Source organism: Crocodylus siamensis, chromosome 2 (assembly GCF_052110815.1).
Source record: "Crocodylus siamensis isolate JL-2025a chromosome 2, ASM5211081v1, whole genome shotgun sequence".
Classification (NCBI taxonomy): domain Eukaryota; kingdom Metazoa; phylum Chordata; order Crocodylia; family Crocodylidae; genus Crocodylus; species Crocodylus siamensis.
Window position 1 is genome coordinate 176,410,408 of NC_143396.1, and position 14,243 is coordinate 176,424,650.

Sequence of the window (14,243 nt, forward strand, 5' to 3'; positions counted from 1 at the left end):
GTCCTTGAATGTGGGCGTTGAGGTGGATGTTGTCTACCTGGACTTCAAGAAGGCCTTTGACACTGTTTCTCACCCCATTCTCATAAAAAAACTAGGAGACTGCAGCACTGATGCCTACACGGTCAGATGGATGGCAAATTGGCTAGATGGTCACACCCAGAGAACGGTGGCGGACAGGTCATTTTCAACCTGGAGGGATGTGGGCAGTGGAGTCCCCCAGGGCTCGATCTTGGGGCCTGTGCTATTCAACATCTTTATCAGCGATTTGGAAGTGGGCATGGAAAGCACGCTGTCCAAATTCGTTCCTCACACAAAATTGTGGGGCAAGGTGAGCACACTGGAGGGGAGGGACAGAATCCAGCTAGATCTAGACAGGTTACAGGGGTGGGCAGATAGGAGTAGGATGGTATTCAACACAGACAAGTGCAAAGTGCTGCACCTAGGGAGAAGGAACCAACAACACACCGATAGGCTGGGGAACACCCCTCTTGTCAAAACAGTGGCAGAAAGGGATCTTGGAGTCATTGTTGACTCCAGTGTTAGAAATGGAATATTGTTAGAAATGCACAGCTTGCATCTTGCACCCGATAAGAAAGAAACACTGCCAAGGACTTTTTTCCTTTCCCAGCCTTGCCACAGCTTTTCTTATGCTAAATCACAGACTCTCCCCCAGCTTCTCCCTAGCCTTTCTCATACAGATTACAGAAGCTGGAATTCAACTGACTGTGTCCTTGAAAGGGGGGGGGTTGAACTCTTGGTGACCTATAGTAGTCTCTGAGCATGCTTAATTAGCTGATGCATATTTACCTCTCCGCCCTGCATACTTAAGTAGTTAATTATAATATACATGCGATGTATGTAGTGATGTAACCACATGTATGCTTGTATGAAACGGAAGTGAGCTATAAGAGTTCCTGTTTCTGCACACGTGCCCAGGAGGGAGGAGATAAATACAGCCTGCAAAATTCCTTGGTGGGTTCAGAGTAATCTGAGTTTTTGACTCTGCTCTGACCCTATTTGCAAATACACCTTTTGTGCCATCTAATGAGTGTGTGTCTGTGATTTTGGTGGCCTCCAGAGAAACGAACCGCTTTATGCATCACCAGGATGAACATGAGCAGCCAATGGGAGGAAGCAGTCAGGAAGGCTAACCGCAACTTGTCGTGCATCTGCAGATGCATCACAAGCAGGTCCAGGGAAGTGACCCTTCCTCTCTATGCAGCGTTGGTCAGGCTGCAGTTGGAGTACTGCGTCCAGTTCTGGGTGCCGCACTTCAAGAGGGATGCGGTTAGCATTGAGAGGATCCAGAGGTTGGCCACTCGCATGGTCAAGGGGCAGCAGGTCAGGCCCTACAAAGAGAGGCTGAAGGAAATGAATCTATTCAGCCTCCACAACAGATGGCTGAGAGGGGATCTGGTGGCTATTTACAAACTCACAGGGGGACCAGCAGGAATTGGGGGAGGCTGTTCCCCCACGCACCACCGGGGGTTACTAGGAATAATGACCACAGATTGTTAGAGAGCAGGTTCAGGCTGGACATCAGGAGACATTACTTCATGGTTGGGGCTGCCAGGCTCTGGAATGGGCTCCCAAGGAAGGTGATGCTCTCTCCTACTTTGGGTTCTTCAAGAGGAGGCTGGACAGATATTTGGCTGGGGTGATATGACCCCAGCACCTATTCCTGCCTGGAGCAGGTCGGACCTGGTGATCTGTTCAGGTCCCTTTCGACCCTAGAAACTATTAAACTATTGTACGAGAGGGTGAAATGACCCTACGAATACGAGGACACAGGTACACCAGCCAACACCGGCACCCCGCAGCAGCGGGAGCCGCCACTTCCTCCACGTGCCTGGGCGGGAAGGAAAGACCTGCCACCTCTCTCCTTTCCAACAGCCCAGCCCGCCGTGAGACAGAAAGAGCCGGAGGGCTCGCGCACCACCCACCCAATCAGGAGCCTCCCCCGGCCTCTGATTGGCTGCTTCCCTGGACCCGAGCTGGCCGCCAATTGGTCCCCGCCCTCCCCCTTCTCAGTCGTGATTGGACCTGGGCGCGGTTGCGGGGGGAGGGGCCGCGTGCGGAGCCTGGCGGGCGGCGCGCGCGGAACTTCCTTCCTCGCGCTCCGGACGCCGGCCCGAGCCCCCCCGCCATGTCCGTATCACCCGTGAAACGGCCGAAGATGGAGTCGGTGCTGGAGCAGCTCAAGCATCACACCACGGTGGTGGCCGACACCGGCGACTTCCATGGTGAGGGGGCGAGTCCGTCCCGCGCAACCCCACCCCCCACACTGAGCCTGTTCCCACTCCCCCACCCCGACGCGGTGGTTCTTCCCCTCCCCCCCGAGGGTGAGTGGGCGAATCCGGCCGCGCTTACAGCGGGAGCGGACCGAACCATCTCCAACAAAGGGGGGGGGGGGTGAATCGTGGGCGCGACCGTCCAAGGCTGACGGGGGTCGGGCCCGGTGCCGACTCGGACTGCCTTGGATACGCGGCGGGGTGGGGGCTATGCCTACATGCAGGCAGGTCCTCACCATGAGCTGCGCGTGGAGCCCAGCAGCCTGCAGGACTCAGGCCGTGGGTCACCCCCCTGCCCTTTGAGAGAGAGAGAGTGCGTGTGTGTGTAAAAAAAATTAAATATCAAAATAGGGGGAGACCCTAGGAAAACAACTGCTCTTCTCCCCTTCCCCCCCCCTTCTTTTTTTTGAGGGCAAAACACCAATGCCACTGTTGCCTAGAGCTCTGTGCAGGACAGTCCTACTGGTGTTTGGAAGCCAGGGATTATTTATCCTGTCCGCGACACCTGCGACAGACACCCTTGCAAGGAGCAGGCAGAGCATGGCAAGCAGCACCCAGTTGAGACTCGGTAGGCTGAAGCCTGTGTTCCCCAGCAGCCCCCAGGGCCTCCGGGAAGAAATCAAGCAATGAAAAACCTACCCCTTCCTCAGTACTTTGGTCCAGGGGTTAAAATCCCTATGGGGTCAAGGATGATAGTGGCATGTTACAGGCATGTTGTACGGGCCCCCACTAAACACATCTCCTGTGGAGCCATGTGCCACCCTCTGAATTGCCGCATGAAGTTGCCTTGTGAGAACTAGAAGGGGGTTTTGTCCCCCTGTGTTTTCCACGCTGGTATAATTCCCACTACACAGATCTCCCTGAGCACCAGGACCCCTGGCTGCTCTCTTGTCTTTGAATGCCCAGGGACTGGGATTGGAAGAAGGGCCCTGAGTTAGCATTGGTTGAGCCTATTCATTCTCACACCAGCAAATCTTTAAAATGATCCACTCAGGAAACAGACTGTCCTCGATTTAAATCTGGCTCCCTTCTTTCTTTGAGATCAAGTTTGGGTTTGTCAAACACTGACTGGCAGTGACTGCAAAGAAAGACTTTCAAAGCTACAGGAACCTTCACAGCAAAAGACAACGCTCAAACTCTCTCAGCTTGTTCTGCTGGTTTTTTTGTTTGTTGTTTTTTTGAGTGGCTTCCTGGGTAGTTCTCTTTTTTCTCCCCCCTGTGGAAGCAAAAAAGGAATTAATGCAAGATACTGTTTACTTTAGCTCATGAAAATGAGTAAGCGTTTTGTTCTTTGATGAAAGAAGGTGGGGTCAGACTTTTCTGCAGATTACAAAACCACAGCTGCTTACCTCTCAAATCTATAATCAAGCAGGAACCTACAGTAATGAGGGTTTGCTTCACTCTACTTCATTGAACAATACACAAGTTGGCAGTAACTTTTTTTCCTCGAGTTATTTTAGTCATGTCCAAAGGCCTTCAGAAAGAGGTGTCTTCTATTTACAATTAATCCTGGTCAGGCGAAGAGCACAGCAGTCTTAAAACCATGATGGTTGTTAAAGGTATTTTTTTTTGTTTGCATCTTAAACACAAAAGGAAAAAAGAGAGGAGCAAGTTAATTGCTTTGATTATGTCCTCACTCCAGAACTGGAAGATTAATTGAAAATATATTATAAGAGTATTTAGTTTAGTTACATATACCTATCTTATTTTATTTTATACCTTATATGTCTTATTCCTTTCGATTGTTGGCTTCTGAGCAACTGCCTGAATAGCATTTTGTGGAGAGACTTGGCCTTAATTGTCTGTAAGGTCTCAATCAACCAAGAGGACAAAGGGGCCTGAAAGAGGATGCAGTTTCCTGAAGTATGAACTCAATTGGTCTAATAAAAGATATCACATCTAACCAAAGAAACTTGATTGCCTGTGTTCTTAGACCAACATGGCTACAACCAAAAACCCTACTCTAGCTGGAGATAACAAACCTTGCTTTGGCAACCACTGATCCTTCCAAATCACGGTGTATGCATGAGGTTACCCAAACCTTTGATGCATATGTCTAGGCAGGAGTTTTGGAAGAGTGGAGGCTGCCCAGACCATCCCCTCCCTCCCGGTCACCAAGACAGAATCCAAAGGCCAAACTGATGTTTGGAGCTGCCATGGCTGTAGGTATATAAGTACCTGGGAATCAAACCTGGATTTTCTGTTTGGTAGACAAGAACTCTATCACTGAACCACAGGGACTCCACGAGCCTTGCTATTTGGAATAAGTTACTGGAGGTCAGCAAATTCAAGAGGGCAAGGGTGCAGATTTACACTGGGATCAAGGGGGTTGCAGAGTTGAAAAAAATGGGTATGTTATCCCAGAGCCAGAATGTCAGGGTTCTTTATGGAAGGCATCAGCTATTGAAACCAAAGGAAAAGAATCTTAAAGAAAATGATGCTGGCTGGGCATTTACATCCCACAGACTCATCCTTGGACAGCAGTAATCCAAGAGCACCATTAGGTCTCTGACCCATGCATGCATGTATTACATACATTTAGTTTTATCTAACTGGATAACAAATTTGTACTTTAATACATATTTTTTTTAACCAACTTACTTGTTTGGCAAAAGCCACAGTCCACAAACAGATGTCTAGGCGGAGGGGGCCAAAGGATTAGAGCCTTCCCTGAGTGTTAGCTGCTGCTTTAGCACTTCAAGTCGACTTCATAGCTGTCTGTGGGAAAAAGAAAAAAATAATTTATTTCAGAAGTAGAGAGAGATAGTGGTACTTTTTTTGTTTATGTGAAAGACTAAGTGCATATTGTCCATATACTGAGAAACTTTTGTAATCTTCCAATTTAGATCAACAAGCATGGCTAGAGACACTTGATGAAGTTGTAGGAACTAAGTATGTAAAGCACAGGAATGTTCGCACTGACTTCCTGTAGCCTTGTCTGCAGTGTATAAAATACCCATTGTTGACAACAGGTGCAGCTCTACTGGTACTGACTTACTTGCCAGGTAGAAAATTTTAACTGAATTCTTTGAAACAGTTATAAATACAGTTTGTCCTTTGGTACATTTGCAGTTAGAAACTGGCACTGATTAAGCTGCAGCTGTTGCTCACACCAGTTACCCATGGCATTTTTTCCCCTAGGGTAGATAAAGTGCATCTGTATTGAATTGCAGTAGCAAAAGCTGTTAGTCCTGACTTCACATGTGCTGCTAATAAGATTCTGCATCTGAAAGAGAAAAGTAATGTTCCCTCACAGTGGTAGTTTCCCCGTAGAAGTGAAGCAACACTGAAATTATGAAACTTGTTTCATTTAGCTGCTGCTATCAGTGCAGTGGTATGGGCCATACTCTCCAGCATTGTTTTCTCCACATCAGTATGAAAAAGAAAAGAAAAAAAAGTGCATACAGCAGTGAACAGGATTCACAAGCCCTTTCTGAAAGCTTGTATGGAGGAGCTGAATAGTAGCTTAATACTCTCTAGGAGTTAATTTTTTTAACAAGACTTTCAGCTCTGTTCATATTTAATTAAGTGGAAAATTCTCAACAATGTTAACAATTGAGCATCCATTCATGTATTAACCCACAGTTCATATAGGAAGATGATCATGGAAGTCAGTCTGCCTCATGTCCAGGAGTGTCTCTGACAATTATTCTAGGAATAAAAAAGGAACGCACTGGCAGAATTTAATAATGCAGGATGACATGTCATGTGTCCGATAAGAGACTTTGCTAGATACCTATTGCAGATATGTGGGGTGCTGAAGCAGTTAACTAAGTTTCATCATTACCGATCTCTCCTGGATATGTGGGCTGCTTGCAGACATGAACAAAAACAAAACGAAAAAAACACTTTAAAAACTCAGCACACTCCTGGGCCCAGCCCCACATGCCCAGAAAAGGAAGTGTGTCAGTTGGACCCAAAGCATCTGTATAGATCGGGTGCTTTTTTTGGGCAATTTTATCTAACAGCTGATTGACTCTTACCTACACTGGTTTTTAGAAGTTAGATCTGAATTTGCATTCCTCACACATGGATCATGAATAGAAAAGTAAAAAGAAAAAAGCAGCTGAAGGTTGTGCACACAAGGTAGGCATGTCCAGTGCACCAGGATTTTTATGCAAATCAGAGCTGTCAATGTGAAGCACACTAGTGTGAACTACAGGCTGCATGCCACCTATACCCACTTTGTAATACTTTGAGTGAGCACTCTTCCTCTTCCCATCACCCTGCATCATGTGCTGATACCCCAGCCTTGCCCTCAACTCCCCAGCTGTGGTCTACCTGGGCTGTGAGCTGTGTGCCACACTGTCTCTGGGCCAGGGGTAGGAAGTGAAAGCCAGAGGGAGGGGACATAAGATGGGAGCACTTGGTGGCCGCTGCTGCGGCTGCTGCTGCAGCACTACAAAATGTATCCCTTGTGGGCTTCTGCAACCTGCAGACCACCAGTTGGATAGACCTTGTCTAAAAGGTGGTCTTGGAAAAGCATAGCTTTTGGTACAGTCCTTCCCACATTCTGCCATTTTCTGTAGCAACAAAGTCAAATTATTAAACATTACGAAATTTTTTTCTTGACAGCAAAATGTTCAGAAAACTCAACTAATCACAAGTTATTAGCAATTTTGACAGCTCTGTTACCAGGACAGCTTTGTAAGCAGAATTAATAAAAACTGTCTGTAGAAGACATTAAAAATTTGCCAGGTCAGACGCTGTATGCCAGGCTAGTTAACTACTCAGTAATGCACTACAACCAGCATGCTGGAACTTACCACTCCGCGGTAAACAACTAATGTCACCGGCAGTGCAGTAATTATAGTGCACAGTACAGAACTTAACGCAAGTTGGAACACCTTATGTAAAGCAGCGGCCTGTTGGTACAGAAAAGCTATAGGCACAGGATTCAAATGATTGAATTCTGCTATTAGAAAGAAAATGTACAAGTCCTAATACATTCAGAACTAAATGCAAAATTTAATGTTTGCTTGGCCTTTTATTCAGTAAGTTCCCTTTAGCATGCATACATAAATGAAAACCAATAATCCAGTTTGATAACTTGCATATTCCTGCTGGGAAGGAATTATGTTCCTTTTGATTCTCAGAGGACAGAGGCCTATGAAGACCTAGGTAGGAAGTAGATTCTTAGCCTTGTTTCTATTTACACAGCCGCCTCTTCCCTCCATTTTTTGAGCAATATAAGCTAAACCAAGGGGTAACTCCTGCTTGAGTTGTCTCTGTAGTCAGACATCTGCTTGAGTGGTCACCTGTGAAGCACTGTTCCCCAAGCTTTCATGCACCTTTTATTTCTTTCATGCACCATTCCTACCTCAAGAAAATGCATATTTAACTCTGACAGGAATCTTCTCATCTCAGTGGATGTTAATTGCTCATAATTCTACTGGACACAAATGAGCAAAAAGCCTTCCAATTAGTCTGGCTGGATCACTTATTCTAAACTAGCTGTTTCTATTTTCATAGCAATTGAAGAATACAAGCCCTTAGATGCCACCACAAATCCATCCCTGATCCTAGCTGCTGCTCAGATGCCATCCTACCAGGAACTTGTGGATGAGGCTATTGAGTATGGAAAAAAGCTTGGTGGGTAAGTAATCCATTGATTTGACCTTATATCTGACCTACAGAAGGATTCTGAGGAGCAGTGTATTCAGGATTTTCCCTAACATACTCAAAAGGCCCAAGTTCTGGTGCCAGGGAACCTCCAAATAATAGACTAGCCAGTGAAGTGAAGCAATACAACATACAAACCACCAAAATTGATGACCAGCCACACATTGACAGAACGGCATATAATGTTCTCAGCAGCCATGGAGACTCTTTGTGACTTAAGTTTCTGAACTGCATTAAAAAGTATTCTCATTCATATCCCTCCTTAAGTGGCACATAGGATTGCTTGGGGTATACATTCTTGGGACAGGTAGCATTCTGGAGAAAAATTAAATACAGATGGAATAGTATTTGCTGCCACTAGTGAGGCATAATGGGGACAAAAACCAAGGGAAAAAAAGTAGGAAAGAACAGGAATTTGCCAGTGACATGAAGCTTGACCTTCATTTGTGGTAGATTGTAGGGAGGCAGTTGGTGAGGGAGTCAGTGTACTGGCTGATCATCTTCACAGAAATAATTTAACAAATTACACTCCATTTTCTGTTTTCAGGTCAGAGGATGAGCAGATGCAAAATGCCTGTGACAAGCTTTTTGTATTATTTGGGGCAGAAATACTAAAGAGAATACCCGGCCGTGTGTCCACAGAAGTAGATGCAAGGTTTGACTTTCTTTTCTAAAGTAGAGCAAGATTTTTAGAGGTCTAAAATGAAGGGTGTAATATACAGTTTGCCTAGGGTGTTTGTTCCAACTTGATGATGCTAGAACAGAGTGAGCTGTTCAGAGTTTATATTAATACTCTTTGTTTAATTGAGGACCTGACTTCACATAATTTGTCTGTCTAGGAAGTATGTATAGCATAATAGTTAACTACGAAGACAAAATTAAACAAGGTTCATCTTAGCAGCAGCATTAAGTATCATTCTCTATTTCTAGCTCTTAATCTTTGTTCTAGCATTTTATCCCCTGAGCTAGCGACTCATGCTTCCAAATATACTTCAGTAATGCAGCTAGGATTCTTCTCTTTGTCTTCCACCTAACAAAACAACACACTTTGGTGGTTCATTGATTCTTGCATAAATGTAACAGTTTGTCTTTTTCCCCTCTATTTTTTCAGCTTCTGCCTTTACATGAATATTAAAGCAAACTTTAATCTGTGAATTTACCTTGAGGAGAAAAAAAGACTTTGAGAGAGTTGTACAATTGTCTAATGCCTTGATTAGCTTTAAGAAAACTGACTCCATATTAAAGTATGCTTCACTGTATGGTTGAAAGATAGATCTGGGTTAGAGATAATGGAACAAATATTTTCAACTTAAAGAAGTCACTTTCTCATTTCAAAGGTTGTCCTTTGATAAGGAAGGAATGATTAAGAGAGCCAGGTGCCTCATTGACCTTTACAAGGAAGCAGGAATTGGTAAAGATCGCATCCTCATAAAACTGTCTTCAACATGGGAGGGTATCCAGGCTGGCAAGTAAGTATTTATTTTTTCATAGATGCTAGGGTCAGAAGGGACCTCAACAGATCATTGAGTCCAACCCCCTGCCTAGGCAGGAAAGAGCGCTGGGGTTAGATGCCAGATGCCTATCCAGCCTTCTCTTAAAGACCCCCAAGGCAGAGGACAGCACCATCTCCCTTGGAAGCCCATTCCAAATTTTGGCCACCCTTACTATGAAAAAGTTTTTCCTGACGTCTAGCCTAAATCTGCTCTCTGTCAGTTTGTGACCATTGTTCCTTGTTACCCCAAGAGGTGCCCTGGTGAACAGAGCATCTCCGATCCCTTGCTGCATCCCCCTAATGAATTTGTAGGAGGCCACAAGGTCACCTCTCAGCCTTCTCTTGCAGAGGGTAAAGAGGTCCAGGTCCCTCAGTCTCTTTTCACAGGGCTTGTCCTGTAAGCCCCTAACCATAGGAGTGGCCCTCCTCTGGGCCCTCTTGAGTCTATCAATATCCTTCTTGAAGTACAGCGCCCAAAACTGGATGCAGTACTCCCCCTCTAAACAGCATTGATCAGACCGCAGTTGGAGTATCACTTCCTTGGTTCTATTTGTCACCTGATTTAGCAGGTGTATTGATTTTAAGTACATGCCTTTAATGGCTGTTCAGTGGGCATTTATTAAATCTGTGTATTATTTTGAATGCTATTGAGAGCCATGCACCAGCAAATTGCAGGACACTGGCTTTACATTTTTAAATGAAGTCAGACAAAGAATGTATTCATACTAGTGGCAGGTGACTTCAGTTTGTAATTTTCACTATCCACTAATAACATGAATTCATTTATATTTAAGTTTTTAGTTATTTTATTTCTGAATGCAGTAAAGAGACTCCACGTTTAAGCTGGCCCTTTTTTGCAGGGTTTTGGAAGAGGAATATGGGATCCATTGCAACATGACCTTGCTGTTCTCTTTTGCTCAGGCTGTTGCCTGTGCTGAAGCAGGCGTCACTCTAATTTCCCCATTTGTAGGACGTATCCTGGATTGGCATGTTGCAAACACAGACAAGAAAACCTATGAACCTTCAGAGGATCCAGGTAACTTTAACCACATTAATAGAAATGTTTCCTCTTTAGTCAAAATAAGCTGTACTTAAATCAAAAAGCAACTTATGAATAAGATTCTAGAAAATGGGATATTGAATTGTAGGAGTTTCTTTTGTGATTATACATATTTCTTTGTACTTTTAAACTTATTTGAAAATCACCATTGTTTGTTCCTTAGGGGTGAAGAGTGTCACTAAAATCTACAACTACTACAAGAAATTTGGGTACAAAACCATTGTGATGGGGGCTTCATTTCGAAACACAGGCGAAATCAAGGCGCTCGCAGGGTGTGACTATCTTACTATTTCCCCCAAGCTTCTGGGAGAACTCAGTAAGGACAATACCAAACTAACTCCCACACTTAGTGCTAAAGATGGTAAGATAATTTCTTTACGTAGTACTGGCATGTTTATGTACTACTTAGAACCCCTCCACTCATTATGTAGTTTGATACATGGAGAATATTTATTTTATTTATATGCTGCCTTTTCCAAAAATCAGTTTATAATAAAAGGCAAAAAATATAAAAACAAAATAAAATAGGAAGGTATATAAAGTTCCCAAACCCCAAATTCAGAAGCAATATGCCCCCTTTCTGCTTCTCTGCCTCTGACCAAGGAGAGTGCTCTCCACCCCAAAAACTCACTTCCTAACCCATATTAAGTGCCTCCGTAAAAGAAAACAGCCCCCACCCCCGCCCTATTCCCTTCAGTTCCCACAACATGGGAGTATAGCCCTTCTTCTGTCCCTCCCAAGCTCATACCTCCCTCTCTCAAAAGCAGGGCTGTGACTGTCCTCAAAACCCATTATCCTCCTCTTCTCCTCCAAGGAAACTGTTCAAAAAGAATTAGAACAAGCAAAATAATAAAACACCCTTTTTCCCCACAAAGGGAAATGGCAGTGGCCATTGACTGTTCCTCTTTCAGTAGCACCCACCCAGGTTAGTCTTTCTGGCTTGGCTGGGCATGATGTTTGCCTGCTTATGGTCAATGTCATAAAACAGTGCTTATGGACAGAACCATAAAAAAACCTGTCTCCACTTCATGTTCTTGAGGGTACTTTCTGCTATATTTGTACAGGAACAAATATTTGAACAGGAAACTAAATTGGTTCATTAATGTGGTAAAATAGACATCATCCAGTAGGCAAGATCGTATCTTATGTACCAATTCAGTGTTCTAAGAGTTTAAAAAAAAGTTTAGCAATGTTTTACTGCCATTCATGTGTGCATTCCTGTTTTCTTTTAGCTTTTCTTCCTAGCCTTTAAGTCTTGAACTGCAGGATTAAAAAAAAGATGGGAACTGTGCACAGATATAGGCATGAGCTGCTACTTACAGGGTGCTAATGAGTTGGCAGGCATATTATCAATTGTGCTTTTGTTAGGCATTTCCTGAATAATCAAAAGAGCTAATTGTTCAGCATATTTGCTTGAATCCTCCCTTTGCTGTAGAATTGTTGTAATACTTCCTAATGGAGACTGAAATCATAGTGATATTATGAAGCAGATACAAAAAGATTGTGTGTGTGAATATCCCATCCCAAAAGAGAAAAAAAGAAATAAAATAGCTGGAATATTTTCCTTAAAGCTGCAATTCAGAGTAGGGTCAGCATTTTGCCACTTTTCAAACTAGCAGAATAAGTGTGATCATTTTGTGAGCAAAAGGTATTTAAGTTTTCAAACTTCAGCTGATAGCAAGATTGTAACAGTAGTTTAGGAAGGATTTTTTTGTTTGGTTGGGTTTTTAAAATAAAGTAGTAGGGATACACTGATAAAAAAAAAATTTTGGGGCTGATACCGATGGCAGATTAACAAGTCATATTGGTGGACAGTGATCTGATTGGTGATATAGAGCCCAGCAGCTTGCAGAGTAGCATCCAGCTGGTAAGTCTGTTGTGGGGGGAAGGGCCTGGCCAGCCCCACTCCCTCCCCCCCCACAGGGGCCTCAGCCTGCTCCCCCACATACCCCTTTCCCACACCACGACCCCACACACATACCCCTTCCCCCCTCCCCCGGACTTACTGGCTCTCCAAGCTGCCAGGCTATGCACAAGCACACAGCATTTATCAGCAACATTATTGGCCACGTCAGCCAAAAAAAGCTGATTACCAATAATGTCAATGTTCCTTTTATTGGTGTTGATATGATATGGACCGATGTACTGGTGCACCTCTAGAAAGCAGCCTTGTGTTCTAGATAGTTCTAAGATCTACAGCTGTCTGTTACAATTTCCTTGGTATAGCTCAGGCATGTGATTTTGAGAAGCTTCACCTGGATGAGAAGGCATTCCGCTGGCAGCATAATGAAGACCAAATGGCTGTGGAGAAGTTGTCTGATGGGATCAGGAAATTTGCTGCTGATGCAGTTAAATTGGAGAGGATGTTAAAGGTAATACTGAACTCTAGGCAGAACCTGTTGGGTGTATGTTTTAGAGCCCTGGATGAACCCACTTAGCTCACAGCTGGCTATTGTATTGGTCTTGATTAACCACTGCATAAAACACTTCTGGGCTTGAATACTGGTTGTTCGTGACCCTTTCATATATTCTTGCGACCCACTTCTGGGTCACGACCCACAGGTTGGGAAACTCCATCCTAGATGATTTAACATATTCCTTGGAGTTAAGGCAACAAGTAAGTTATATGTAAAGCATACCAAAACTGAGAACTAAACACAAGATGCACACAATCATGCCTATTATTATAAATTGGAAGCAGTACTTGTACTGGCAACTCCTAGAGATAACAGTAGACCCAGTGCTTAAGGAGCTTTCACCAACTCTTTTTTTTTTTTTTTTTTTTTAAATTAAAGGCAGCACAACTTTTGTTTGCTTATCATCAGCATTGATATGCAGCACAGTAAAATTTGGCATACTTTCATAGTGGCCATCACAAACTGTAGTACAGACTGATGCAATCTTTAGGATGCATGGGAACAGAAGTAGAGAGAGCTGTCATTTTTACACATTTTCATAACTGTCCTTTCCATTTAATGCAGAAATGACTGAGTAAATCACACTTAACTTGAAAGAAATGTATCAGTTTTGTTACATATACTAGATTTAGGCACATGGTGACTGCTAAATGACTGTTATACTGGCTTAATGTTTAAGCACTATTACTTTTCACAGTGATTTAGGACTCCTTGTGAAAATGCTAACTGCAGTTTCTTACATTTTCCCCCCTCCACCAGGAGCGAATGTTCAGTGCCGAGAATGGAAAATAGACCAAAGTTCCTGCTGAATGGTCAAGGCTGAATGACTGGATTAGCTAAGATTTAATGGATGTATAAAATGTCTTACCTGTAAGAGTCTTATGCAATGTATGTGGATAATTTTCTGTATTCCATGCTTTTTTAATCAATTTGCAAGGGGAAAAAGTTTTGTGGCACTTTGTCAATATATTAAAATTAACACACAATTCTGGGTAAGGCGTCTTTCATTTGGTTTTTCCAGTATTTAAAATGTCAAGGCTGACACTTGACCCATTTCATTTTTCACTATGGGTCTGTTAAAATAATAACTGAAACACAGCTTTATTTGGACTTACACAGCCTCTGTAGCCTCTGTAAACATAGTATGCATGTATTTGCTTCAAGCTTAAAAGGCAGTTTAACTACTGTTCTGCACGAGGTTCATCTAGCCTACTGTCTTGTCCGAGAGTGACCATTGTTTATAGCACGGAGTCATGTCCAGTTACAAGCAGACATAGGATTTTATCCATCTATGCTAGTTGTTTTAAATGAACTTAACTTCACTTTTTTAAATATGCTTTCCTTTAACAGTTCTGGAAATG

General features: G+C 43.5%; 1 protein-coding gene and 1 long non-coding RNA gene across 2 annotated transcripts; one reads left to right on the forward strand and one right to left on the reverse strand.

Moving 5' to 3' along the window:
- Positions 1-2,061: 2,061 nt before the first annotated feature.
- Positions 2,062-13,868, forward strand: TALDO1 (transaldolase 1). The gene is made up of 8 exons (XM_090032402.1): positions 2,062-2,243; positions 7,764-7,887; positions 8,461-8,568; positions 9,251-9,382; positions 10,266-10,441; positions 10,629-10,826; positions 12,692-12,837; positions 13,642-13,868. The coding sequence occupies exons 1-8, from the start codon at positions 2,147-2,149 to the stop codon at positions 13,672-13,674; spliced, it is 1,014 nt and encodes a 337-aa protein (XP_089888528.1). The 5' UTR covers positions 2,062-2,146; the 3' UTR covers positions 13,675-13,868.
- Positions 3,304-7,750, reverse strand: LOC149871378 (uncharacterized). The gene is made up of 2 exons (XR_016440215.1): positions 4,893-7,750; positions 3,304-3,870 (listed from the first exon to the last, which is right to left on the reverse strand). It is a non-coding gene; the product is annotated as an uncharacterized LOC149871378 (long non-coding RNA).
- Positions 13,869-14,243: the final 375 nt, after the last annotated feature.

Excerpts from the sequence above, each read along its gene's own strand:
- TALDO1 (XM_090032402.1), top strand. The coding sequence starts at position 2,147 with ATGTCCGTATCACCCGTGAAACGGCCGAAGATGGAGTCGGTGCTGGAG. Across the intron at positions 9,383-10,265 it reads GAGGGTATCCAGGCTGGCAA|GGTTTTGGAAGAGGAATATG; the intron begins GTAAGTATTTAT and ends CCTTTTTTGCAG. Across the intron at positions 12,838-13,641 it reads AATTGGAGAGGATGTTAAAG|GAGCGAATGTTCAGTGCCGA; the intron begins GTAATACTGAAC and ends CCCCTCCACCAG.